The 26947-nt window shown below is 43.9% G+C and overlaps 1 protein-coding gene across 3 annotated transcripts in view; it reads right to left on the bottom strand.

Annotated features, from left to right (window-relative positions):
* Positions 1–26947, bottom strand: part of LOC135344558 (uncharacterized) — an 81770-nt gene that overhangs the window by 13701 nt on the left and 41122 nt on the right. For all 3 annotated transcript variants that reach the window (XM_064541780.1, XM_064541782.1, XM_064541781.1), the window contains 106 exons: positions 25595–25717; positions 25423–25545; positions 25231–25353; positions 25056–25178; positions 24880–25002; positions 24704–24826; positions 24522–24647; positions 24351–24470; positions 24140–24295; positions 23621–23788; positions 23195–23563; positions 22779–23132; positions 22604–22726; positions 22437–22553; positions 22139–22297; positions 21923–22081; positions 21647–21868; positions 21433–21597; positions 21186–21377; positions 20964–21137; positions 20785–20907; positions 20600–20719; positions 20388–20510; positions 20193–20315; positions 20025–20147; positions 19839–19961; positions 19654–19776; positions 19476–19598; positions 19300–19422; positions 19126–19251; positions 18956–19075; positions 18746–18901; positions 18337–18504; positions 17908–18276; positions 17491–17844; positions 17305–17427; positions 17139–17255; positions 16807–16965; positions 16593–16751; positions 16317–16538; positions 16101–16265; positions 15852–16043; positions 15622–15795; positions 15438–15560; positions 15269–15388; positions 15053–15175; positions 14860–14982; positions 14684–14806; positions 14497–14619; positions 14312–14434; positions 14142–14264; positions 13965–14087; positions 13782–13907; positions 13613–13732; positions 13403–13558; positions 13059–13226; positions 12803–13009; positions 12506–12658; positions 12054–12416; positions 11855–11977; positions 11678–11797; positions 11324–11482; positions 11109–11267; positions 10837–11058; positions 10624–10779; positions 10343–10534; positions 10104–10277; positions 9920–10042; positions 9714–9839; positions 9468–9593; positions 9287–9412; positions 8941–9066; positions 8771–8887; positions 8514–8690; positions 8194–8358; positions 7898–8101; positions 7594–7752; positions 7222–7398; positions 7008–7166; positions 6683–6919; positions 6500–6616; positions 6253–6411; positions 6021–6179; positions 5791–5967; positions 5568–5735; positions 5116–5481; positions 4903–5025; positions 4721–4843; positions 4545–4667; positions 4339–4461; positions 4143–4268; positions 3962–4081; positions 3750–3905; positions 3470–3637; positions 3214–3420; positions 2817–3158; positions 2518–2685; positions 2209–2331; positions 1987–2145; positions 1773–1931; positions 1554–1709; positions 1134–1505; positions 832–1029; positions 559–723; positions 233–355; positions 50–172 (listed from right to left, as the gene is read on the bottom strand). In XM_064541780.1, the coding sequence (XP_064397850.1) occupies positions 50–172; positions 233–355; positions 559–723; positions 832–1029; positions 1134–1505; positions 1554–1709; positions 1773–1931; positions 1987–2145; positions 2209–2331; positions 2518–2685; positions 2817–3158; positions 3214–3420; positions 3470–3637; positions 3750–3905; positions 3962–4081; positions 4143–4268; positions 4339–4461; positions 4545–4667; positions 4721–4843; positions 4903–5025; positions 5116–5481; positions 5568–5735; positions 5791–5967; positions 6021–6179; positions 6253–6411; positions 6500–6616; positions 6683–6919; positions 7008–7166; positions 7222–7398; positions 7594–7752; positions 7898–8101; positions 8194–8358; positions 8514–8690; positions 8771–8887; positions 8941–9066; positions 9287–9412; positions 9468–9593; positions 9714–9839; positions 9920–10042; positions 10104–10277; positions 10343–10534; positions 10624–10779; positions 10837–11058; positions 11109–11267; positions 11324–11482; positions 11678–11797; positions 11855–11977; positions 12054–12416; positions 12506–12658; positions 12803–13009; positions 13059–13226; positions 13403–13558; positions 13613–13732; positions 13782–13907; positions 13965–14087; positions 14142–14264; positions 14312–14434; positions 14497–14619; positions 14684–14806; positions 14860–14982; positions 15053–15175; positions 15269–15388; positions 15438–15560; positions 15622–15795; positions 15852–16043; positions 16101–16265; positions 16317–16538; positions 16593–16751; positions 16807–16965; positions 17139–17255; positions 17305–17427; positions 17491–17844; positions 17908–18276; positions 18337–18504; positions 18746–18901; positions 18956–19075; positions 19126–19251; positions 19300–19422; positions 19476–19598; positions 19654–19776; positions 19839–19961; positions 20025–20147; positions 20193–20315; positions 20388–20510; positions 20600–20719; positions 20785–20907; positions 20964–21137; positions 21186–21377; positions 21433–21597; positions 21647–21868; positions 21923–22081; positions 22139–22297; positions 22437–22553; positions 22604–22726; positions 22779–23132; positions 23195–23563; positions 23621–23788; positions 24140–24295; positions 24351–24470; positions 24522–24647; positions 24704–24826; positions 24880–25002; positions 25056–25178; positions 25231–25353; positions 25423–25545; positions 25595–25717 (17277 nt within the window). The remainder of the gene's footprint in view (positions 1–49; positions 173–232; positions 356–558; positions 724–831; positions 1030–1133; positions 1506–1553; positions 1710–1772; positions 1932–1986; positions 2146–2208; positions 2332–2517; positions 2686–2816; positions 3159–3213; positions 3421–3469; positions 3638–3749; positions 3906–3961; positions 4082–4142; positions 4269–4338; positions 4462–4544; positions 4668–4720; positions 4844–4902; positions 5026–5115; positions 5482–5567; positions 5736–5790; positions 5968–6020; positions 6180–6252; positions 6412–6499; positions 6617–6682; positions 6920–7007; positions 7167–7221; positions 7399–7593; positions 7753–7897; positions 8102–8193; positions 8359–8513; positions 8691–8770; positions 8888–8940; positions 9067–9286; positions 9413–9467; positions 9594–9713; positions 9840–9919; positions 10043–10103; positions 10278–10342; positions 10535–10623; positions 10780–10836; positions 11059–11108; positions 11268–11323; positions 11483–11677; positions 11798–11854; positions 11978–12053; positions 12417–12505; positions 12659–12802; positions 13010–13058; positions 13227–13402; positions 13559–13612; positions 13733–13781; positions 13908–13964; positions 14088–14141; positions 14265–14311; positions 14435–14496; positions 14620–14683; positions 14807–14859; positions 14983–15052; positions 15176–15268; positions 15389–15437; positions 15561–15621; positions 15796–15851; positions 16044–16100; positions 16266–16316; positions 16539–16592; positions 16752–16806; positions 16966–17138; positions 17256–17304; positions 17428–17490; positions 17845–17907; positions 18277–18336; positions 18505–18745; positions 18902–18955; positions 19076–19125; positions 19252–19299; positions 19423–19475; positions 19599–19653; positions 19777–19838; positions 19962–20024; positions 20148–20192; positions 20316–20387; positions 20511–20599; positions 20720–20784; positions 20908–20963; positions 21138–21185; positions 21378–21432; positions 21598–21646; positions 21869–21922; positions 22082–22138; positions 22298–22436; positions 22554–22603; positions 22727–22778; positions 23133–23194; positions 23564–23620; positions 23789–24139; positions 24296–24350; positions 24471–24521; positions 24648–24703; positions 24827–24879; positions 25003–25055; positions 25179–25230; positions 25354–25422; positions 25546–25594; positions 25718–26947) is intronic.

Here is a 26947-nt window from a genome sequence, read left to right as displayed (position 1 = left end):
AGCACTTTGATCACCAACTGTATTCTTTTTACCAGAAATAAACACTCACCTGAGCAGCTCCGTTGGTCAGTGGCTAGCTGATAACCAAGGTTACAGCCACAGGTGTAGCTGCCGATAGTGTTGCTGCAGATTTGAGGACAGTCGTCACTCTCCTCTTCACACTCGTCAATGTCTGTAAGATAATTAGTTACACAGTAACACGTTGGTATACAGACAATCGCAACAAACTGACCATCACAGGTGAAGCCAAGGTTGCCAAGGCGATATCCTTCTCCACATGAGCAGTAGAAACTACCAATGGTATTTGTACAGTTCTGATTGCATTCACCATTGCTGTTAGCACACTCATCAATGTCTGTGTAGGAGAGGTAGAGTTTAACACAGCAATAGATAGACTACATTATTAGTATAAACCAAATGTACAATCTAGCTCCACTTCTGCCTTTCAAATATATCAGTCTATGAACTTTAATAGATCACAACAAAACTCAGGTTATGGCTGTGCAAGAGGTTACCCTAGTAGACAATGTTCCATGCAAGATATTCAATTAAACTTACCTGTACAGCGCACACTGACGTCCATGGAGTGGTCACAGCCGTGGAGACCAGTGGGAGAGAAAAACCTGTTGCACTCCAGCACACTTTTACTTGACTCAGAGCAAGCTAGCTGGTCCAGAAAGATGGGGCCAGATCCAGCAGACACCGTCGGTATAGCAAGAGAGGCTGTTGATAGAACGGTGGAGGGAATATCAAAGTGAAAGAACTCATTTAAATTTGGACAGTTTTGAACACGTTTATTCTATCACATCAGTGCAGTTACTATATACTCACCACTTCTGCGGAATCCTCCCAGGTTCACACAAATGGTACCGACATCCTGGGGGGTGAAGCTGGTCCTACATACGGTGCCCCAGGCATTGTTGATGCACACTTCCACTCGTCCCTCGGCTGTGCCAGTTGTTTGGTTTGTGGGTCCAATAAGACGCACATTACCAGTGGAGCAGTTGCCAGCCACAGTTGTTGCTGGATCTAGGGGGGAGGAAGGAGCATAAGCAGTATATGTAGGTAAATATACATGTACTTATATAACAGTCATTTCTAATGTCTAGTTTGTAGCTAAGAAGTAGGCTTACTCTGACAAACAGTCTCTGCGTCTTCAAACCGACCGCAGCTCTGAGCTCCAGATGGTCCCACAAAAGCACATTCTGACAGTTTACTCTCATTTCCATGGCAGCTGATCTCGTTGTAGCTGGTTGGCTTGAGTCCCTCAGAGAACTGAGCATCGGACAGAGCAATGGCACCATAGCGAGAGAAGCCCAATTCTGAGCAGAGGACTGATGCATCAGGATTATCCCAAGAATCTCTACAGATTGTCCCAAATCGTCCATTCAGACACACTTCCACACGCCCCACACTCAGTTTGTTGTCAATGAGGAAGTCCTGGGTCTCCATAACAGCACATCCCTCCCCAATACACAATCGTACCTCACCCTCTGTGCACATTGCTGAGGGCAAAAGGATATTTACGGGCCAACATCATCTTTCCTAAATACCTTGACACCTGACTCCAACGTCCTGGGTGTGGCTACAATTGGTTGGGCTGCTAGGGCATTCTACTAGTTTCTTTTCAGTTCCTCGACAATGGACATTACTGAGGAAGACTTCACCCTCCCCACCACCAAACCTCAAGTCGGTTACCGGAAGAGAGCCTAGAAAGAGAGAGAGAGAGAGAAGTTTTAAACAAAACGCGATTGCTCTAACACCACACCCACCATTGGTGGCGAATCCAAGGTTTCGACAGACTACAGTAGCATCCAACTCATCCCAGAAATCTCCACACACGGTGCCATATGTGTTGTTGAAGCACACCTCCACACGTCCCTCATTATTCCCTCTCTCGTTTATTAGCTGCAGATCTCCATCATTGCACACTATAAGGGGACGGTATGATTGATTTGAGAATCACCCTCTAATAAAAACACTTACCGCAGATCTGTCCCTCTAGTTGGAAGCCGTTCACACAGACGAGGGTACAAGAGGTCCCATTACCTGCAAAGTTGTTGTCACAGCTACATTGGAAGGCACCAGGAGTGTTGGTGCAGGTGGCGTTGGAATGACAGGGAGAGTCCTTACACTCATCAATGTCTGTAGGGAATGACGAATGGTACGTTTGAGGTACACATTGAGTGGCTAGAGTAGCAAACGTACCAGTACAGGTCCTGTTGTCCTCAGCCAGAAGGTAACCATTCTCACAGAGGCACCTGTGACCAGGGACTAGGTTCTCACAGATCTGGGAGCAGTTTCCATTGGCAACAGCACACTCATTGTAGTCTGCACAGATGCCATATCAGATCAACAACTAATAATATGCGGAGCACTGTGTTTTAACAAAAATTGATTGTAGAACAAACTGAACATACAGCAGAGTCAACAGCTATTGTATTGTTAACGGAGAAAATAACCCAGGACACAGTAACTAGAATGTACCTCAATGTTAGAGCTATCACTATGACTTACCGAGGCACCTGACCCCCGTGTCTTGAGAGTGTGTGCACCTGTGGACACCAATAGGGTTGTTTGCACACTGCAGAAGGTTGGAGCTCTCACTAGAACAAGTCAGTCCCTCCAAGAATATCGGATCAGACCCTTCCCCAAACTGAGAGGAGTCTGGAAATACAGCAGTACCTGGACATTGACAGATGTACAGAGCAGTTAATTTATGGCCAAGAATAAAAGTTTTCCCAAACACATGATATGGAATACTTGGAACTGAACACTCAACTGGGATGGTAGCAAATATTATAACACCCACTCACCATTGAATGGGAGTCCTAGTTGAGTGCAGACAGTGTGAGCCTCGTCCTCAGTAAAACCTCTACTGCAGACAGTGCCCCACGCACGATTTAAACACACTTCCACCCTCCCCTCGAGGAGGGTATCCCCACCTACTACTCTCACATCGCCGTCCTCACACCTCACACCCCTCACAGTGGAGAGAGGGGCACACACAACGCCTACATCACCATTAGACAATGAGCAACTGCCCTTAATGGTGAGTCCGCAGCCTGTTAGTTTGCTCTCTGTGCCGTTACAAGATACATTAGGTTGGATTCCAGTGAGAGTATCGTCAGAGAAAAACTCAGACACAGCCACAGCACCTGAGTATAAGAGGGCCACCCGGTATCTAGCAGTTTATACACTGGAACCACTTACCAAAAGATGAAAATCCCAGCTGACTGCAGACTACAGAAGCATCGAGAGACTTGAATGATCTGTCGTCACAGAGAGTGGAGTACTGTCCGTTGACACACACAGCAATAACGCCTCGAGACAATTGGTCCTTGATGAAGTTGTAGGATTGGAGAGGTCTCACAAATGCTGTTGGGTTAAGTAGCTTGACACTCCCCTCGATACACGGCACTGTGGTGAGAAAATGAGTAGGACAATGAAGACTCTACGAGCTACTCACCATGACAGATGACAGCCACATCTTCAGAGTGGTCACAGTTGTGCTGGAATATCTGGTTATGGGAGCAGCTCAAGAGGTTGTCTTCAGTGCCAGCACACACCACATTGTCCAGAGTGATGGGACCAGAACCAGCACCAAATGTACTGTCACTACCACGAACTGGAGAGCCTACATGTACAGTTTAAACGAGAAGGTGCAGTGGATTTTATAAGTCTTGCTATCAGTAGAGACCGGTATTTACTAGCCAATTAGTGAAGGGGTTATACTTATTGTAACTCACCGGTTCCATTGCAGACAATGGCTGCAGCATTCTTATTGAAGAAGTCATCACACACACTGCCATAGGTGTTGTTGTAGCAGATCTCAACTCTTCCCATTCTCTGACTCTCACTGGGCTCACTTCCATTCATTAGCCGGACCTGTCCATCAGTGCAGTCTGTATAGGGAGAGTTCAGATACATACTGGGTTTGCCTCCACAAGGTCGCACTCACCGCATTGCTCTCCTGTCCCAGTGTAGCCAAACACACAAGTGCAGGCAAAGCTCCCAACATTGTCAGTACAGAGGGCATTGCGGTCACAGTTGTGAGTACCGTTTTCACACTCATTGATGTCTAGTGTGTATAATTATTATAAATGAATCGTCTTATTTTATTACAAAGTAACACCGCTTACTTTCACAGCCAGTGAAGCCGTCTCCAGTAAAGCCATTATTACAGGGGCAAGTGTAATTACCCTTTGTATTCATACATTCGGAGTTGGACAGACACTCAGACTCATTACGAACACACTCATCAATATCTGGGGAGTATTTATTGTTTACTCAATAATAATTGCAATTATAATCGTAATCCACTTTGTCAATGCTAACCTGAACAGTTGAATCCATTGCTGTCCAGTTCATAGCCAGTGTTACAAGAGCAGTTAACGTTGCCCTCAGTGTTGATACAGGTGTGTTCACATTTTCCATTGTCAGTTAGGCACTCATTGATGTCTGTTTACATTGAGACATGGTATTGAATTCTTTCCTTGTAGTGCACACAAAAGACAGCAGAAACTCGGGTAATTCATACTCACCCTCACAGAGGAAGCCATTGACATGAAGTGTGTACCCTTCATTACAGAAGCAGTAGAAGCTACCCTCAGTGTTGTTGCAACCTTGGTTACAGCCGCCATTCCTATCCAAGCACTCATCCACATCTGCACAATACACATTACAAACATATTATACAGTGTACGTACACAAAGCTAACCGTTGCAGCTGCTCTGGTTTCGATCTATAGTGAACCCAGAATCACAGAAACAGTGGAAACTGCCCTCAGTGTTATTACAGTTCTGCTCACAGCCTCCATTGCTCATGGCACATTCATTGATGTCTGAAAACAAAAGAAAAATAACTTTACTCACTCATCCCCACCATGATTAATGCACATACCTAAGCAAGTACACCCGTTACTGTCGAGTTGGTAGCCATCGTAACAACTGCAGTCAAAGCTGCCAATAGTGTTAGAGCAGTTGTGTTCACAGCACGAGGTGTTAGTGGCACACTCATCGATATCTGCACACAAACAATTACAACGTAACAAGATTTTATTCATCTAAGTGCATCCATAGTAGATTTGTAGTGTTTGAATGTTTGATAGCTCACCTGTGCATCTGACTGCAACGTCTTGTGAGTGGGTACATGTGACCACACCCAGTTGCACGCTGGGACAGTTTAATAGAGAGCTCTCGGTGCCCTGACACAGTAGTCTGTCCAGGAAGACCGGACCAGAGGCCGGGGGGAGGTTGGGAGTCACCACTCCTGCCCCAGCTCTCTGGAACCCAGTCAGTTGAGCACAAGCTACCAAGGCATCGTTGGGGCCAAACGTATTGCTGGAATCACAGACAGTGCCCCAGGCATTGTTGATACAGATCTCAACTCGGCCGTGTCTGGACTGAGTGGTATTATCGTCAGTGGAGTTGGCTAGTCTCAGTTGTCCCTCAGCACAGTCACCACGGAGAGTGGATGGAGCTGTACAGAGTGTGTGCATGGTGTGAGACGATTGGTATATACATGTACGTATCACACTAATCAGTTGATCTATAACGGTGACTCACATTGACACACAATTCCTGCTTCCTCAAATGCTCCACAGGAAGTGTCTGGTCTTTGATTGAAATTGCAATCCAGAATAGATGTCTCGTTGCCAATGCAACCAAGATCCGTGATGAGTAAGGGAACAGAAGTATCGGAGAAATGAATATCATTGGTAAGAGCAACGGCTCCTAGAGGGTAAAGAATTGTAATTACCTGCATGCTCTTAAAAGTTTTCGGGCTAACCATATGGGGACAGTCCCCTCTCCCTGCACACCACAGAGGCGTCTCGACTGTCCCAGAAGTCATCACATACTGCTCCATATCGCCCGCCCACACACACCTCTACTCTTCCGTCAGTCAGTCCGTTGTTGTCAAACTCCTCATTGGCTACCAGTCTCACATGACCCTCCGTGCACAAAGCTAAGATCACATGACATGGTAACACCATCACATGACATGTCACAAGATCTCACCTCCACACCTCACACCAGCATCCTCGGCATGGGAACAGACTAGGCTTATCTGGTGGGAACAATCCAATAGTCGACTCTCATTGCCAGTACACCCCAGACCCCCCAGGCTGATGTTGGACACACCCTCACCAAAGTGAGCATCACTGAAGGCTACCACAGCTGCACATAACACGCAACGCAACGCTCATAATTGTACGTTTAAAGATTTAAGTGCGTAGATCGATCGACCTACCATGAGTGGAGTATCCAAGCTGTCGACAGGCCACACTAGCGTCTTGCTTGTCCCAAGAGTCATCACACAGTGTAGTGTAACCTCCAGAGAGGCACAGCTCTACTCGACCCTCAGTCATGTTAGTCCCACCCACCAGTCGCAGCTCTCCATCACGACACACTGTAGTACAATCAGTTCATGCATTATTTATTGAGGAAATTGGAAAATCGACCTAATAATTATGACTAATTTGACCACAAGACCTCACCACAGCGGCTTTGATTGAGATGATAGTCAGGGGCGCATTCACAGTTGAAACCACCATCAGTGTTTGTACATATGAAGTTCTCACCACAAGCAGTTGAGTTCAAGCATTCATCAACGTCTAAAGATTGAGAGGGCATTAAGCCATATAGTGTGTGAAGCTATAATGAGGCTCTCTCTCTAATACCTGTGCAGTTGAGTCCGTTAGCGGTTGTGTCCAGGTAGCCAAGGCGACAGGAGCAAGAGATGTCCCCATTAATGAGGGAGCAGAGGGAGTTGGGGATGCACGTATGGTTGTCGGGATGGAGGGTGTCCCCAGTACGGCACTCACAGTGGTAACCAGGGGAAACACCACTCGGGTCAGGGAGGTCGTTCACACAGATCTGAGAGCAACCACCATTGTTGACAGCACACTCATCAATGTCTGTCGGGGAGAGGGAGATCATTGAGAGCTCCATTACATAATTATATATAAATTAATATGCAACTATGACTTTGGTAAATTAAATCACCTATGCATTCAATAGAAATGTCATTTGAATGAGTGCAGGAATGCACACTTCGATATTCACAATCCAATAACTGTGTCTCAGTTCCAGAACAGGAGACTCTGGTAAGAAATATTGGGCCGCTTCCAATTCCAAATCGCTGATCTCTAAACACATTCACTCCTGTAGAGATTGGTCCAAGAGTAATTAGTTGTTACAAACTCATTCAAGTCCTTACCGTTATGTGGCAGTCCAGTTTGATTACAAACAACTTGAGCATCGTCTGCAGTGAAGCCCTCCTCACAGATAGTGCCCCAGGCACGGTTGATGCAGAGCTCCAGACGCCCAGAGATTACGTTGCCTCCCACCAGTCGAATCGCTCCATCACTGCATTCGCCTCTCACAGTGCTCCTCTCTGTAGGAAGGGGGTAAGAACTGTACACTTGAAGCTTGCAAAATTTAATAGCTTGTACATGTTGGCTATGATATGAAAAGGGTGTTGTTCACGTAGCAAGGGAACCGTGGTGACAAAATATTTACTGGGACACTGAGGTTTACGACTTTTTATAATCAATTAATTGTGCGATACAACAACAACAAGAGAGCATACTTTGACAGATGATAGCTGCGTCCTCCTGGGTGGTGCAGAGGGGAGAGGGGCTGTGGGGACACTGGAGGAGCTGCTCCTCAGAGCCATTACACCTCACACCAGAGAGGGCCGGAGAGAGGACCGTGCTTGAGAACAATCCACCAGACACCACAACAGACCCTGGAGAAGAATCAATGGATTAGCAATCAACTAAAGTAACTACTGTGTAAAGCTATGGGCAGTAGTACGATACTGTCATTTACATTCAAACACGAGAAGCTGACACAATGAGCTGTTACAGTAGTTACTGTATTCATTGACTGACCATATGGGGAGAGCCCCAATTGTCGACACACCACAGAGGCGTCCTGATTGTCCCATTGACCATCGTTACACACAGTGCTATAGTTGCCTCCCATGCATACCTCCACTCTGCCCCTAAACAGGTCATCTTGATCATTGGACAGATCAGTGTAGTCTGAGAGACCGTCGGCTTCTAGTAACATCACATCTCCTTCAATGCACTTGCCTAACAAGAATAATTTTAAATGACTACATAGTGTACATACAGGGATCGAAGGGTCCTACACGCATTACATAGGCTATATACAGTATACTTACTGTCACAGAATACTCCAGCAATCTCACTGCTGTCACAGTTAAACACTTGGAACCCGTTGTGGCTGCACTCAAGAAGAGATGACTCGCTACCAGAGCAGCGAATGTTGTCTAGAAGAATGGGGGAGGGACCACTACTGAAAAAACTTCCTCCCACAGGCACAGACCCTGGAGTCAACAGAGGATAGTATAGCAGCATGAAAGGACCATTTACTTAAAACATAAATTCTATATAATCATATAGGGTGATGTGTGAACAACTCTAATAACAGTGTTAACCTTATACAAAGTTAATAGCTTTCCCCTGCCCTGATAGTCGTTACCTGCCGAGTTCCTCCCCAACTGTGTGCACACCACACTGGCATCCAGGACATCCCAGCGATGATCACACACAGTGTAGTAAGAGTTGTTGTAGCACACTTCTACACGACCAGACCCATGCTCAGTGGTCAGTGTCCTGTTGGTCCCATTGAACAGCTGAACGCCTCCTTGCATACAGGCTGGAGGGGGAAGGTGGATATATATAAGGCATGGGCAGTGCAAGAGAATGCAAACCAAACGAGCTCAATACAGCACTCACTGCATTGGTTGGTTCCCGTAAATCCAGGGAAGCATTCTCCACACACAAAACTTCCTCTTGTGTTGTTGCAAGGTGAGTTGATACAGTCATCAGTCTCTTCACCACACTCGTTGATATCTGCAGCACAATAGTTAATTCCACCCATGCATATGTAACCTTGGGACACATACCTTCACAGCTCACACCATCACCACGGTAGCCAGGCCTACATGCACAGGAGAAGTTCCCAACCTCATTCACACAGATGCCATCACCGTGGCAATTGTTCAGTGTATCATCACTGCACTCATTGACGTCTGCAGACACACAAGAGAAATGTATGAATATCGTGCTAGCTATAATTACGTCATAAAACGTTAAATTCAATATCGGAACATTGAATTAAGGTCATGGAACTGATACATATAACATGCAGGAAGAACATGGATCGTACAATTTATATAGCCCACAGTTGTAAAAGTTCATCACAATATGTTATGTATCATCAACTATGCACATTATCAAAATACTGCTAACCTGTGCAGTCAGTGCCATTTCCTTGGAAGCCCTGTATGCAGGAGCAGTTGAAGCTGCCAATGGTGTCAGTGCAGGTGGCATTCTCATGACAGGTGTTTAGGATGGTACTGGAACACTCGTCAATGTCTGAAGAAGGGGCTCAGATAAAATAGTATATATTAAGGGATGACTGGGGACTTACTTGAGCAGTTGACCATTCCATCTCCAACATAGCCCTCCTTACACTTACAAATGATACCAGTCTCCGTGTCATCAGAACAAATAGCGTTGGCATGGCAAATGTCGTCCACTTGTGCACACAAGATATCTGCACACATTGAGAACAATTTGGCATTACACTAAGTTTTCAAAGCCATTAACTTCAGCATCCAATTTTATTGTAGCCATGCATGGGGACATGCACAAGCTCTATAGGTTAGTTACTTACGTGTGCAGTTAAGTCCATCTCCGGTAAAGCCACTGCGACAGGAGCAGTCGAAGCTACCTACTGTGTTAGTACACACACCATTCTCCCGATCACAAGTATGAGAGTCAGCCAAACACTCGTCAATGTCTATGCAAAGGGAATTACAAAATAATAGCGAACGATTTCTTTGTAGAGTCTATACGACATGCTACAGTCGAAGTACTCACCATTGCAGCTTCTCCCATCTTGGTTGAGCAGATAGCCACTCTGGCAATCACACTGGTAGCTCCCGATTGAGTTGGTACAAGTCTGGTTGCATCCTCCATTGTCTCTAGCACACTCATCAGTGTCTAAAAATAAGATATACATGTCAACACTAATCCCTTATAATAAAACAAAAAAGCGACTCACCTGTACAGGTAATCGCCACATCTTGGAAGTGTTGACAAGACAGTAAGCTAGGGGGCTGATGATGGTGTGTGGGACAGTTCAATACCCGTGATTCAGTTCCAATGCAATTCAGTTGAGTGAGATATATTGGTCCTGATCCGATTCCATACTGCTGAATGGATGTACTTTGGGCCCCTGACGATAGAAAGTACAGGCAGCTAAAAATCACACTGAATGGAAAAATGATTACTATGATTTACCAGATGAATTAAACCCTTCCAGTTGAGTACAGGCCACAGTTGCGTCAAGAGAGTCAAATCGGTCATTACAGACTGTTCCCCAGGCATTATTGATGCACACTTCCAGACGTCCTGCCCTGGTTGTTAAAGTGTCAGTGCGGTTGATGAGACGAATATCTCCAGTAGAGCAGTCACCAGCTGCTGTGCCTGAAGCTAGAGAGAAAGAAGGACATTTATATACAAAACATGCATAAAATGTACCGGTACACCAAAGCTAGCATAAATTGTTTAGTTCTGTTTACCCTGACAAGACACCCCAACAGTTGGACAAAGGAAGCCACTTCCTTCAATGCTAGGACAGTCCAAGATGGCAGTCTCATTGCCAGCACAGCGGACAGAGTTGAGAAGAACTGGCCCACTGCCTTCATTGAAGAAGTCCGCACTCACACCAACAGCACCTAATGATAGCATTTAATTAATTGGTAATACAGTACGTTGGAAAAAGCAATAAGTACCATATGCTGAGAAGCCTAACTGCTTGCAGATGACAGAGGCGTCCATTTCTGTCCAAGGATTGTGACATACTGAGCCGTATCTCCCAGAGACACACACCTCCACTCTGCCACTCTTCAATCCGTCCTTGTCATAGTAAGCATCATTGTAGTCAGTGAGACCCTCGTAGAAAGAGTCCACATTCTCTCCCACCACCAGTCGCACTTCACCATGACTACACATGGCTGCAGAAAATATATCAAGGACCCCTCAATATTGAAAACACTCCACCTACATTGACACCTGACTCCTGCATCCTCAGAGTGGTCACAATTGTGGGTCTGACTGTACGAACAGTTCAACAGAGTCTGCTCATTTCCACTGCACTTAAGGTCGTCCAAAAAAATAGACTCATTGCCTTGGGAAAACCCACCACCAGACACAGCAATGGATCCTGTAGACAGTTGCAATGAAGGTAGCTTGATAATGTATTGTACACAGTCTCCTTACCTGATGCAGAGTATCCGAGTTGTGTACAGACGACCCTGGCATCAAGCTCATCCCAAAAGTCATCACAGATGGTACCAAACACTCCACTTCTGCACACCTCCACTCTGCCCTCAGATGGAACAGAACCATTCACCAGCCGAACATCTCCATCTCGACAGGCTATGGAACGAATAAGCACTAGTAACTGAGATCTATCCTGTAACATGCAATATCTATATAGAATGTAGCAATTAAGCAAGTCAATTAATTATAGTCAATTGTGAGCTATATATAGCCTGGCATAAATTATGCATGTATACTGTCTAATGATTAATTTATGAAGTTCTTTTCCTATAAATTAATAGTGTTTCTTACGTATGCAACTTCGACCATCAGCGCCCAAAGTAGAATTGGAGGTACAGAGGCAATGAAAACTGCCATTAGTGTTGACACAGATTTCCTCACATACAGTTGGAATCTCACACTCATTGATATCTGGAGGAAGATGAGTGCATTTGAACGGCACGTTTTCCAAAGTGTGTTTTAACTCACCTACACAGCCTCTTTTGTCAGTGTCCAGAGTGAAGCCTGTTCTACAGCTACAGGTGAATCCAGGTAGCTCATTGGTGCATGTGTGGGCACATCCTCCATTGTTGGTCAGACACTGGTCCACATCTGAGGAGCAAAACATGGATAATTGTAGAAGCAAAAACACAAAAATAGAACCAGTATCTTAATTATGTTCACTTACCTACACATTGTACACCTGCTAGCTGGGTACGATCACACTGGGATTGACCAACTACAATTCCCCCACTCAAACGACAACGAATTAGTCGGTTTTCCTTTCCAAAGCAAGTGACCCGGTCTAGGAACACTGGTCCTGTTGAGATATTGAACCTGGTACTGGCATCTCTGAAGGCCTCAGCCCCAGTGACGGGGAAACCAAGCTGTCTGCACACCACGGTGGCATCATTGATACCAAATCTGTCATTGCACACTGAGCCCCAGGCATTGTTCATGCAGACTTGAACAGCTCCGAGAGTGGCATTAGCTCCGCCCACTAGTCGTATTTCTCCATCAGTACAATTACTGAAAACGGTCATTGATTTGTCTGCAGACGACATACATTTTTAACAAATATGTAGCTATGTCAGTAGCTATACACAGTATCAAGTCATTGTTGCTCAAAACTTAGCATACCTTGACAAATGAGTCCAGCTCTTCCTCGGATGCAGACAGCACTAGTTCGAGAGCAATTGCTGATAGAATCCTCCTGTCCAACACACATGAGATCATTTACCAAGATGGGAGAGCCTGTACTGGTGTAGACTGAACTGCTCACGCTAATTGAACCTGTAAAAGTACGGTTTAACCAAAAATGCGTTAGATGGAATAAAGAAAACCGACACAATATATGCTATATATCCCATACAATAATTATACCAGACAATCTAGAATAAAAAGGTATTGAAGCGTTTAGAGTAAGAAACAGCTTACCATAGGGAGAGAATCCCAGCTGGTTGCAGATGACGGATGCTTCACGATTAGTCCATGAATCCTCACATACACTAACAAAAGAGTTGTTTTGACAGACTTCAACTATACCTCGAGCAACAGTATCTTTTATTAGGTTGTACTCAGACAACTGGCTCGGAATGGATTTCTCAAGATTCACAAGTTTCACACTGTTCTCAATGCATGGAACTGGAATAGACAATTATCACTACATCTTGAAACTAAAGTATAGGCTCACCATCACAGACGACAGCGACATCTTCAGAGTGGTCACAGTTGTGCTGGAATATCTGCTTATGGGAGCAGCTCAAGAGGTCGTCCTCAGTGCCAGCACACACCACATTGTCCAGAGTGATGGGACCAGAACCAGGGCCAAATGTACTGTCAATGCCACGAACCGGAGAGCCTGGATGCAAGAAGATGACTGGTATAATGGTCACACAAAAAATGAACTTATGTTTTAAAAGCACTAAAATATTCGCTGCACTTAATGAGCTTTTTAGTCTACAAAACTAACAATAAAAATTAAGCTAATAGCTTCACTGATCAATGAAAAGGGTAATGACAACAAATATGACTCACCAGTTCCATTGCAGACTACGGCTGCAGCATTTTCGTTGAAGAAGTCATCACACACACTGCCATAGGTGTTGTTATAGCAGATCTCAACTCTTCCCATTCTCTGACCCTCACTGGGATCACTTCCATTCATCAGTCGCACCTGTCCGTCAGTGCAGTCTGTGGGGGGAGTTCAGGTACATGTTGGACTTGCCTCCACAAGGTCACACTCACCGCATTGCTCTCCTGTCCCAGTGTAGCCAAACACACAAGTGCAGGTAAAGCTCCCAACATTGTCAGTACAGACGGCATTGTGGTCACAGTTGTGAGTGCTATTTTCACATTCGTTGATGTCTAGTGTAGAGAATGAATCAGTCTAATTCAATGACAAGGTAACACTTACTTTCACAGCCATTGAAGCCGTCTCCAGTAAAGCCGTTATTACAGGGGCAAGTGTAATTACCCTCATTGTTGAAACAAATAGAATTGGACAGACAATTAAACTCATTGCGAGCACACTCATCAATATCTGAGTGTAAATATAACTTCATTTAATTCCTTGATACTAATTGTTTTCAGTGATTACCTGAGCAGTTGAATAAATTGCTGTCCAGTTCATAGCCAGTGTTACAGGAGCAGCTAAAGTTTCCCTCAGTGTTGATGCAGGAGTGTTCACAGTCTCCATTGTCAGTCAGGCACTCGTTGACGTCTGAAAAATAACGAGTAAATCAATCATGCTGATCTCTGGATTTATTGTACTGACCAGAGCAATTGAATGAGTTGTGGTCCAACTGATATCCAGTATCACATGAGCAAGAGTAGTTACCGTTAGTGTTAGTGCATGTATGCTCACAGCCTCCATTGTTGGTATTACACTCATTCACGTCTGAAATTGATACATAAACATGGAGATTACAACTGATACTGGCTTACCTGAGCAGTTCATCAAATCACTGTCAAGGCTGAATCCAAGTGTACAGGAGCAGCTGAAGTTTCCAACAGTGTTCGTACAGATGTGTTCACATCCTCCGTTACCAGAGAGGCACTCGTTGACATCTGTACAGAGTCACAGCATGACATGCATGTAGTGCGATAAATAGTCATGCAATTCTACACACCTGAGCAGTTGAATCCATTGCTATCCAGGTCATAGCCAGTGTTACAGGAGCAGCTAAAATTGCCCTCAGTGTTGGTACAAGTGTGTCCACAGTCTCCATTGTTATTCAGGCACTCATTGATGTCTGTTATATTGAGACATTGTAGTGAGTTTCTGTGTACAAGATACGTACAAGCACACGTTTTTACCTGAGCAGTTCATTGAGTTGTTGTCTAGTTGATAACCAGATTCACAGGAACAGAAGAAGCTCCCATCAGTGTTGAAACAAGCATGCTCACAGCCACCATTGTTGGTAGCACACTCATCAATTTCTGTATTGAGATTTAAGAATCTAATATGACTCTATTAAGCCTTATATCCTAACCTGTACAGTTGAAGTTATTGCTATCCAGACTATAGCCAGTGTTACAGGAGCAGCTAAAATTTCCATCAGTGTTGGTACAGGAATGTTCACATCGGCCATTATTGATGAAGCACTCATTGACATCTTTAAATAGGAGGGTGCATGGATAAGTATAAACTTATTAACACAATTATTATAATTACATGTATGTTACCTGAGCAATTGAATCCATTGCTGTCCAGTTTATAGCCAGTATTGCAGGAGCAGTTAAAGTTTCCCTCAGTGTTGGTACAGGTACTTTCACAGTCTCCATTGTCAATCAAGCACTCATCGATGTCTGCGCATAGGAAGATGCCATTAAAAAAGGTATACATGTATATAGCTTCAACAGTCATCGAATAACATAATGCATGTAGGAAGAACAACTCACCAGTACAATTGTGTCTATTAGTTAAGAGGTAACCATTCAAACAAGAGCAAACATGTCCTCCGATAAAATCAGTACACAGATGCTCACAGTCCCCATTTCGAATATTGCACTCATTTACATCTGAAAAACAATTTGAATGAATAGATGCAAGTTATAAAACTGTACTTACTGTCACAGCCTCTCCTATCTTGGTTGAGTAGATAGCCACTCTGGCACCTGCATTCATAGTTCCCAATAGAGTTGATACAGGTCTGGTTGCACCCTCCATTATCCTCAGTACACTCATCAATGTCTGAGAGGAACGGACAGCGTGTGTAATAGTATTATACGATAATTGTATACGAAGAACAAACCTGTGCATTCAATAGCCACATCCTGTGAGTGTGGGCAGGAGAAGGTGCCAGGGAGTTGGTTACGAGCAGTGACACAGTCCAGCAAGCTAGACTCATCACCAATACATAACAAGCCAGAAAGAAAGACTGATCCAGAACCTTCTTCATGGTTTCCTCTCAGAAGAAATTCAGCATCTGCAAAGAGAAGCATATAATATATGGCATGCACTTATACAAGACTGTGTACTAACCAGACGAATTGAATCCTTTCAGTTGAGTACAAGCCACAGTTGCATCAATGGAGTCAAATCGGTCATCACAGACTGTTCCCCAAGCATTATTGATGCACACCTCCAAACGTCCTGCCCTTGTTGTTGCAGTGTCAGTGACGTTCATGAGACGAATATCTCCAGTGGAGCAGTCACCAGCTGCTGTGCTTGAAACTAGAGAGAGAGAGAACAGGTGATTCAATGAGGAGAAACGAGGGAGGAAAGGCACACCTTGACAGATAACTCCGGAGGTGGGGCAAGTGAAGCCAGTGCCAGAGCCGGTGACCACACCCATACAATCGAGAAGTGAGGCCTCAGTTCCAGTACAGTTGGCCATTGAAACCAGACGAGGTGTTTCACCCTCGGCAAAAATATCAGCATTCACATTGATAGCACCTGTGCACAGGAAATGTACTATTGCTACAAGGATTATTTTCTTGAACCTACCATATTCTGAGAAGGCTAGCTGCTTGCAGACAACAGAGGCATCCATTTCCGTCCAAGGGTTATGGCAGACTGAGCCGTACCTTCCAGAGACACACACCTCCACTCTGCCACTTTTCAATCCATCCTTGTCATAGTAGGCATCATTGTAGTTAGTGAAATCCTCGTAGAAAGAGCTCACATCATCTCCCACCACCAGTCGAATTTCACCATGACTACACATGGCTACGAGGAGAAAATACCTCAAGGACCCTTCAACAATGAAAACATTCTACTTACATTGACACCTGACTCCTGCATCCTCAGAGTGGTCACAATTGTGGGTCGGACTGTACGAACAGTTCAACAGAGTCGGCTCATTTCCACTGCACTTCAGGTTGTCAAGAAGAATAGTGTCCCTGCCTTGGCCGAACCCACCACCAGACACAGCAATGGATCCTTTATAGCACAGTTTATATAGCTTGACTATGCATTATATACACAGTCTCCTAACCTGATGCAGAGTATCCGAGTTGTGTACAGACGACCCTGGCGTCAAGCTCATCCCAGAAGTCATCACAGACGGTACCAAACACTCCACTTCTGCACACCTCCACTCTGCCCTCAGATGGAATGGAACCATTCACCAGCCGAACATCTCCATCTCTACAGGCTATGAAGGAATAAGTACTAGATAATCAACAAAATGTACAATGTAACAAATAGCAACAGTCAACAACGACCAGTAAGTAATTTAGCCACAAGATATCTGCTTGCTATAGTATTTAGATGCCAATGAACCTCTCCATCAGTTTATATTTACGAATCCAAATTAATGCTTCTCACATTTGCAACTTCTACCATCAGTGTCCAGAGTAGTGTTGGAGGTACAGAGACAATGAAAACTGCCATTAGTGTTGACACAGATGTCTCCACAGGGACTGCTTGCACACTCATCAATATCTGAAATAAACATTTGCTATGTAAAGTTTTCTGAGTAGTCTTGACTTACCGTCACAGCCCTTGTTGTCAATGTCCAGAGTGAAGCCTGTTCTACAGCTACATGTGAATCCAGGAAGCTCATTGGTGCATGTGTGGGCACACCCTCCATTGTTGGTCAGACACTGGTCCACATCTGAGGAGTAAAATGTAATAATTGTAGATAAATAGAGCGGAAATAAGGCTGTATTTTACATACCAATACACTGCACTCCAGCAATTTCAGTGGCAGTGCACTCTGACAGACCAGGAGTGGTTTGTCTACAGGCCATCATGCTGTTCTCAAACCCGTTGCAGTAAACCCTGTCTAGGAACACAGGTCCTGTTGATATATTGAACCTGGTACTGGCATCTCTGAAGGCCTCAGCCCCAGTGATGGGGAAGCCGAGCTGTCTGCACACCACAGTGGCATCGTTGGTACCAAATCTGTCATTGCACACTAAGCCCCAGGCATTGTTCATGCAGACTTGAACAGCTCCAAGAGTAGCGTTAGCACCACTCATTAGTCGTATCTCTCCATCAGTGCAATTGTTGAAAGCAGTTGCCGTTTTGTCTGAACAACAACAAAAGTAGAAAATACCAAACATAGAATAATTATAAGTATGCACTCACTTACCCTGACACACTACTGCAGCTCCTTTAAGCCCACCACAAGTAGCAGCCGGTTGATAAGCACAACTTCTCAGCTCACTCTCAGTTCCGATACAACCATAACTACCGTCTTTCACACTTGAGGAAGCAAATCCAGTGAATAAGTGACCGTTAAGATGAATGGCTCCATGTGGGGAGAAGCCCAGTTGTCTGCAGACCACAGAGGCGTCCTGATTGTCCCACCCACTGTCACAGAGGCTTCCAAAGGTACCGTTCACACACAACTCCACCACACCACGAGACACCTGCTCCTTGATCAGATCGTATTTTGGAAGGGTGTTCTGTGAGACAGCATCAGGGTTTCTCAGTCTAGTACTGCCGTCAATGCACGAGACTGTGTGTGGCGGAATGATAATATGTATATTCGTCTATAGAATTTTATTGATAGGCTCACTATCACAGATGACAGCCACATCTTCAGAGTGGTCGCAGTTGTGCTGGAATATCTGGTTATGAGAGCAGCTCAAGAGGTTGTCCTCAGTGCCAGCACACACTACATTGTCCAGAGTGATGGGACCAGAACCAGCACTAAATGTACTGTCAATGCCACGAACTGGAGAACCTGGAATAAAATGCTAGAATAATATAGTGATATTCTAAGAATCAAATGGTCCCACAAAGTAAATCATCAAAATATTATACTTATTATGTTAACCCAAGCCAAAAAGGGGAAAATGCACTTATCACGTCTTTATTCCACAAAATTATTTTAAGGTGCATAAATCGATCGTCTCTGCAACAATGTTCGTTGGGATACAACCATACGGAAGTAATTGGTTAATGGGCACGTTCATTCAACTGACCAGTTCCGTTGCAGACAACGGCTGCAGCATTCTCATTGAAGAAGTCATCACACACACTGCCATAGGTGTTGTTGTAGCAGATCTCAACTCTTCCCATTCTCTGACCCTCACTGGGCTCACTTCCATTCATCAGTCGGACCTGTCCATCAGTGCAGTCTGTGGGGGGAGTTCAGGTACATGCTGGGCTTGCCTCCACAAGGTCACACTCACCGCATTGCTCTCCTGTCCCAGTGTAGCCAAACACACAAGTGCAGGCAAAGCTCCCAATATTGTCAGTACAGAGGGCATTGCGGTCACAGTTGTGAGTGCCATCTTCACATTCGTTGATGTCTAGTGTGCAATAATAAATCATTCTAATTCAATGACAAGGTAACACTTACTTTCACAGCCATTGAAACCGTCCCCAGCAAAGCCATTATTACAGGGGCAGGTGTAATTACCCTCAATGTTGATGCAGGTAGAATCGGACAGACACAGAGATGTATTGCGAGCACACTCATCAATGTCTAGATGTAAGCAAATGCCATTACATTTCCTTATTATTATAATTATACCTGAGCAGTTGAATCCATTGCTGTCCAGTTCATAGCCAATGTTACAAGAGCAGCTAAAGTTGCTCTCAATGTTGGTACAGGTGTGTTCACAGTCTCCATTATCAGTCAAGCACTCGTTGATGTCTGTACAACAACAAACAAATCAATCATGCTGACCCAAGGTTTATTGCACTGACCAGAACAATTGAATGAATTGTGGTCCAACTGATATCCAGTATCACATAAGCAAGAGAAGCTGCCGTTTGTGTTAGCGCATGTATGCTCACATCCTCCATTTTTAGTGTTACACTCATTTACGTCTGAAATTGATACATGAAAATGAACATGGACACATTACAACTGACACTGGCTTACCTGAACAGTTCATCAAATTACTTTCTAGGCTGTATCCAATCGTACAAGAGCAGCTGAAGTTCCCAAAAGTATTTGTACAGATATGTTCGCATCCTCCATTACCAGAGAGGCATTCATCGACATCTTTAGAGACAGATGTTACGATAAATGCATGATAATATATATGCAATTACATCCATATATACCTGAGCAGTTGAATCCATTGCTGTTCAGTTCATAGCCAGTGTTACAGGAGCAGGTAAAGTTCCCCTCAGTGTTGGTGCAGGAGTGTTCACATCCTCCATTGTCAATCCAGCACTCATTAATGTCTATTAACATTGAAACATACCAGGGGGAGTGAATTCTTGTATGTATACACATTTATTTTTTACCTGAGCAGTTCAGAGAGTTGTTGTTTAGTTGATATCCAGAGTCACAAGAACATAAGAAGCTTCCATCAGTGTTGTCACAGTCATGCTCACAGCCACCATTGTTGGTAGCACACTCATCAATTTCTGTAATGGTCGAGTCTAATTATGACTCACAAGCTTCCATTTTACCTGTACAGTTGAAGCTATTGCTGTCCATACTATAGCCAGTGTTACATGAGCAGCTAAAGTTGCCATCAGTGTTGGTACAAGTGTGTTCACATCTTCCATTGTTGATGAAGCACTCATTGACATCTAATACAGATTATATAAAATTGATACGTAAGTGTAAAATTAATACATTCACCAAAATTATAATTATGTTACCTGAACAATTAAATCTGTTGTTATCCAGTTCATAGCCATTGTTACAGGAGCAGCTAAAATTTCCCTCAGTGTTGGTACAAGTGTGTTCGCAATCTCCATTGTCAGTCAAGCACTCATCAATGTCTGAATCGATGTATTAATTTATAAGATATAATTATACAGATTCAACAATCATTACCATACATACAGGAATTAAGCCTGAGTAAACTCACCAGTACAATTGTGTTTATTAGTTAAGAGGAATCCATTGAAACAAGAGCAAACATGTCCTCCAGTAAAATCTGTACACAGATGCTCACAATCACCGTTTTGAATACCGCACTCATTCACATCTGAAAAGCAAAATCAAAAATCAAAGTAGTCCCATAATATGAAGTTATGAATACTGTATACTTACTGTCACAGCCTCTCGCATCCTGGTTGAGTAGATAGCCACTCTGGCAACTGCACTGGTAGCTCCCGATAGAGTTGGTACAGGTCTGGTTGCATAGTCCATTTTCCTCAGTACACTCATTCACGTCTGAGAAGAAGGGAAAATGTAATTAATATAATTATGTAAAGAACCTATAATTATACCTGTGCATTCAATGGACACATCCTGTGAGTGTTGACAGGAGAAGGTACCAGGTGGTTGGTTCCGAGTGGTGACACAATCCAGCAAGCTAGATTCATCACCATTGCATAACAAGTTAGAGAGAAAGATCGATCCAGACCCTTGTTCATGGCTTCCTCTTGCAACAAATTCAGCATCTGCATGATAATGTATCAATCCACATGCTACTTATTGTGTATACTAACCAGATGAGTTGAATCCTTTTAGTTGATTACAGGCCACAGTTGCATCAATGGAGTCAAATCGGTCATCACAGACTGTTCCCCAAGCATTGTTGATGCACACCTCCAAACGTCCTGCCCTGGTTGTTGCAGTGTCAGTGACGTTCATGATACGAATATCTCCAGTAGAGCAGTCACCAGCTGCTGTGCCTGAAGCTATAGAGACAGAACAGGTGATTCAATAGAGGACACGAGGAGAGGAAAGGCACACCTTGACAGATAACTCCGGAGGTTGGGCAAGTGAAGCCAGTGCCAGAGCCAGTGACCACACCCATACAGTCGAGAAGTGAGGTCTCAGTTCCAGTACAGTTAGCCATTGAGACCAGACGAGGTGTTTCACCAACGGCAAATATATCAGCATTCACATTGATAGCACCTGTGTTGGAAATGTACTTTGCTATCTATAGAGTATTTTTTTAACCTACCATATCCTGAGAAACCTAGCTGCTTGCAGACGACAGAGGCGTCCATTTCCGTCCAAGAATTGTAGCAGACTGAGCCATACCTCCCAGAAACACACACCTCCACTCTGCCACTTTTCAGTCCGTCTTTGTTATAATAGGCATCATTGTAGTCAGTGAGACCCTCGTAGAACGAGTCCACATCCTCTCCCACCACCAGTCGCACTTCACCATGACTACACATGGCTGCAAGGAGAAAATACATCAAGGTCTCCCCACTACTGAAAACACTCCACTTACATTGACACCTGACTCCTGCATCTTCAGAGTGGTCACAATTGTGGGTCCGACTGTATGAACATTTCGACAAAGTCTGCTCATTTCCCCTGCATTTCACGTCATCAAGAAAAATGGAGCCATTGCCTTGGGCAAACCCCCCACCAGACACAGCAATGGATCCTGTAGTACAGTTACAATGAATATAGCTTTTGATTTTGCATTACATAGTCTCCTAACCTGATGCAGAGTATCCGAGTTGTGTACAGACGACCCTGGCATCCAGCTTATCCCAGAAGTCATCACAGATGGTACCAAACATTACACCTCTGCACACCTCCACTCTTCCCTCAGATGGAACAGAACCATTCACCAGCCGAACATCTCCATCTCGACAGGCTGTGGAAAAAATATGCACTAGATAACTGAATACACTATGTATATATAGTCAACAATGTCGAGTACTATAGCTACTTCATTTGAAAGCCAGCGTCCATCAGTTGTAATATCAATCACTAATATTAATCGGCTTTCTTACATATGCAACTTCGGCCGTCAGTGTCCAGAGTAGTGTTGGAGGTACAGAGGCAATGAAAACTGCCATTAGTGTTGACACAGATGTCTCCACAGGGACTGCTTGCACACTCGTTAATGTCTGAATATTTTTGTTAGTGGGATATACTTTTCTAGGTAGTCTTAACTCACCGGCACAGCTCTTGTTGTCAGTGTCCAGATTGTAGCCTGCTCTACAGCTACATGTGAATCCAGGCAGCTCATTGGTGCATGTATGAGCACACCCTCCATTGTTGGTCAGACACTGATCCACATCTGAGGAGGGTAATTGTAGACAGTAAAGAGATAATTGATTATAAGCACGTACCAATACACTGTACTCCAGCAATCTTAGTGGTAGTGCACTCTGACAGGCCAGGAGTGGTTTGTCTACAGTCCATCACCCTACTCTCTGACCCTCTACAGTCGACCCTGTCTAGGAACACAGGTCCTGTTGAGATATTGAACCTGGTACTGGCATCTCTGAAGGCCTCAGCCCCAGTGATAGGGAAGCCAAGCTGTCTGCACACAACAGTGGCATCATTGGTGCTAAATCCGTCATTGCACACTGAGCCCCAAGCGTTGTTCATGCAGCCTTGAACAGCTCCGAGAGTGGCATTAGCTCCACCAATTAGTCGTAGCTCGCCATCAGTGCAATTGCTGAAAACAGTGATCGATTTGTCTGCAGTTTGACAATTAGGAGTGTCATCATTACTGAGCATAGCATATTGAGCACTCGCTTACCCTGACACACTACTGCAGCTCCTTCAAGCCCACCACAAGTAGCAGCCGGCTGATAAGCACAACTTCTCAGCTCACTCTCGGTTCCGACACAACCATAACTACCGTGCATCACACTTGAAGAAGCGAATCTAGTAAATAAGTGGCCGTTAAGGTGAATGGCTCCATGTGGGGAGAAGCCCAGCTGTCTGCAGACCACAGAGGTGTCCTGATTGTCCCACCCACTGTCACAGAGGCTGCCAAAGGTACCGTTCACACATAACTCCACCACACCACGAGACACCTGCTCCTTGATGAGGTCGTATTTAGGAAGGGTGCTCTCTGAGACAGCATCAGGGTTTCTCAGTCTAACACTGTCGTCAATGCACGAGACTGTGTGGGTGGTATAATGATAGTATATTGGTCAATGGTACTTTAAGAGAGGCTCACTATCACAGACGACAGCCACATCTTCAGAGTGATCGCAGTTGTGCTGGAAAATCTGGTTATGGGAGCAGTTCAAGAGGTTGTCTTCAGTGCCAGCACACACCACATTGTCCAGAGTGATGGGACCGGAACCAGCACCAAATGTACTGTCTATACCACGAACCGGAGAGCCTGGAATAAAACACCAGAAGATAGTAAGTGCATGTAACATAAAAAACCGTAATGGTCGCACAAAATACACTATTAAAAGGAACTTATTAATGTTTAGTGCTTATCACATGACTTCCAACCAATCAGCTTATCTAAGCAGTCACCCGACCATGCTTAAAGCACACACAAAGTGTGGATTAATTAGTTGCACCTCGTGCACCATGTTAACCTCGAGTCCATCCTCGGCACACAGATTAATACATTTAATCTTGGAGTAAATAGTATACTTAAAAGTATTGCCTCTAAACCACATTAATTTTTTAATGAGCTTTTTGCTCGATCATATGTCGCTAATCAATGATCACAACTGACCAGTTCCATTGCAAACTACGGCTGCAGCATTCTCATTGAAGAAGTCATCACACACACTGCCATAGGTGTTGTTGTAGCAGATCTCAACTCTTCCCATTTTCTGACCCTCACTGGGCTCACTTTCATTCATCAGTCGGACCTGTCCATCAGTGCAGTCTGTAAGGGGAGTTCAGGTACATGCTGGGCTTGACCTCCACAAGGTCACACTCACTGCATTGCTCTCCTGTCCCAGTGTAGCCAAACACACAAGTGCAGGCAAAGCTCCCAACATTGTCAGTACAGAGGGCATTGTGGTCACAGTTGTGAGTGCCATCTTCACACTCGTTGATGTCTAGTGTTGTAGAATGAATCATCCCAGTTCATTGGACAAAATAACGCTTACTTTCACAGCCTTTGAAGCCGTCTCCAGCAAAGCCATTATTACAGGGGCAGGTGTAATTACCCTCAATGTTGATACAGGTAGAGTTGGACATACATTGAGACGCATTGCGAGCACATTCATCAATGTCTAGATGTAAGATTATCCATTATATTGCCTTATTATTCATAGGTATTAGTGATTACCTGAGCAGTTGAATTCATTGCTGTCCAGTTCATAGCCAGTGTTACAGGAGCAGCTAAAGTTGCCATCAGAGTTGGTACAGGTATGTTCACAGTCTCCATTATAAGTCAAGCACTCATTGACGTCTGCAAAAGAGTAACAAATCAATCATGCTGACCCTTGGATTTATTATACTGACCAGAGCAATTGAATAAATTGTGGTCTAGCTGATATCCAATATCACATGAGCAAGAAAATCTGCCGTCATTGTTAGTACAGATATGTTCACAGCCTCCATTTTTGGTGTTACACTCATTTATGTCTGAAATTTATACATAAATGAGCATAAACAGATGACAACTGACACTAGCTTACCTGAGCAGTTCATCAAATTACTGTCCAGGCTATATCCAATTTTACAGGAGCAGCTGAATTTACCAACAGTATTCGTACAGATGTGTTCACATCCTCCATTATCAGAGAAGCACTCGTTGACATCTTTAAAGACAGACATAATTATAGTACGATAAAATTAATTGTATCCATATACCTGAGCAGTTGAATCCATTGCTATCCAGTTCATAGCCAGTGTTACAGGAGCAGCTAAAGTTTCCCTCAGTGTTGGTGCAGGAGTGTTCACAGTCTCCATTATCAGTCAAGCACTCGTTAATGTCTGTTTACATTGAGATATTTATGGGAGTGAATTCTTGCATGTGTATATAATTACTTCTACACATTGTACCTGAACAGTTTAGAGAGTTGTTGTCTAGTTGATATCCAGAGTCACAAGAACATAAGAAGCTTCCATCAGTGTTGTCACAGTCATGCTCACAGCCACCATTGTTGGTAGAACACTCATCAATTTCTGTAATGGTCAGGTATAATTGTAACTCTATGAAGGCTTTCAATTTTACCTGTACAGTTCAAGTTATTGCTGTCCCGACTATATCCAGTGTTACAGGAGCAGCTAAAGTTGCCATTAGTGTTGGTACAGTTATGTTCACATCCTCCATTGTTGGTGAGGCATTCATTGACATCTATAATTATATAAGAAGGATGGAGAATATTGGGTGTGTGTTTTAATTTTGCTATTTTGTCGAATTTTACAGAGGATCGCCAACTTTAAAATGGCCAATATTAAAGCTAAGCGACAGACGTAGCATCATTGACATGGTAGCCACGCCTAAGATCCAAATAGATAACTCCCATTCATTCAAATGGCTTATTCCCCAATTAAAATACTCACAAATTTCACGTTATATGCAGTAGTTAAGATCTACATGTGAAAAGTGCCTCAGAGGAAATGTTAGATAACTTAGTGTATGCATCCCTATACTTAGCATCCCTGCAAGTTATATTATTATAAGCATGAGGTGTCTATAAGACTATATATGGGACTCTGGGGCGGATCTAGCAGGTAGCAGAGGGTGCTCAAGCACCCCCTGACCTTAAAGTGGTTTATCCACAGGCATAAGTGAGTGGGAGGCTTAAGCAGCTAATTAGCAAGTTTTTCCTTTATTACAAGCTTTCATTATCACTTACTTTTAGTTCTCCTAAGTCTTGCGAAGCTCTGTTTGTGCAGTTCTATTCACTGAACGGCTCTAAACCTCCAGCGCATGCTGACTGTATCTAAGGAGTGCTGACCTTTTTTTTAGCATAATCTAATGTTTTAATGCGCATGCTCACTGTTCCATAGAAGCTACGACCTTTTTTTTAGGTAAAATGCAGAGTCTTGCCTTGCCACTAGAACCCGCCTGACAAGAATCCTAGATCCGCCACTGTGGGTTATAGTGTCCCAAAGTATTATTATGGGTTTCCCAAAGCCCGAGGGGAATTCTAAGGGCTGAGAGACACTATATAACATTTCATTGACCTTGCCTCAGGCAAAGCATTGTCTTTATAACCAATAAGCCTTATCAACAGTTTTATTTAAGTAACTGCTTCTAACTGTACTAAACATGCGGAAGAACGGTCGCGTTGACCCTGGCTATAGCCTGATCCTAGCTCTGCATATATACCTGTAACAAACAAGCTCTCTTGCCAAGAAACATTTCATTCAACATTCCGCTGCTGCACCTAAGCCCTAAATCAAATTGTTTTTGTATAGCTTATTAAACAGCTTGCCAGTTCAAATTAACTCTTAAGTTACAACTTGAATGCAGCACAGAATAGTAAAAGAAGACAAAGGCCAGATGACCTGCTATAACTCTACATTATACTTTGTACTGTACTTGTTACTGATGTTAAAAATCATGCATAGCTTAATT

This window comes from Halichondria panicea, chromosome 11 (genome assembly GCF_963675165.1).
Source record: "Halichondria panicea chromosome 11, odHalPani1.1, whole genome shotgun sequence".
NCBI classification, from domain to species: domain Eukaryota; kingdom Metazoa; phylum Porifera; class Demospongiae; order Suberitida; family Halichondriidae; genus Halichondria; species Halichondria panicea.
The sequence above is the reverse complement of the archived record's forward strand: the minus strand, read 5'-3'. Positions and strand labels throughout refer to the sequence as shown.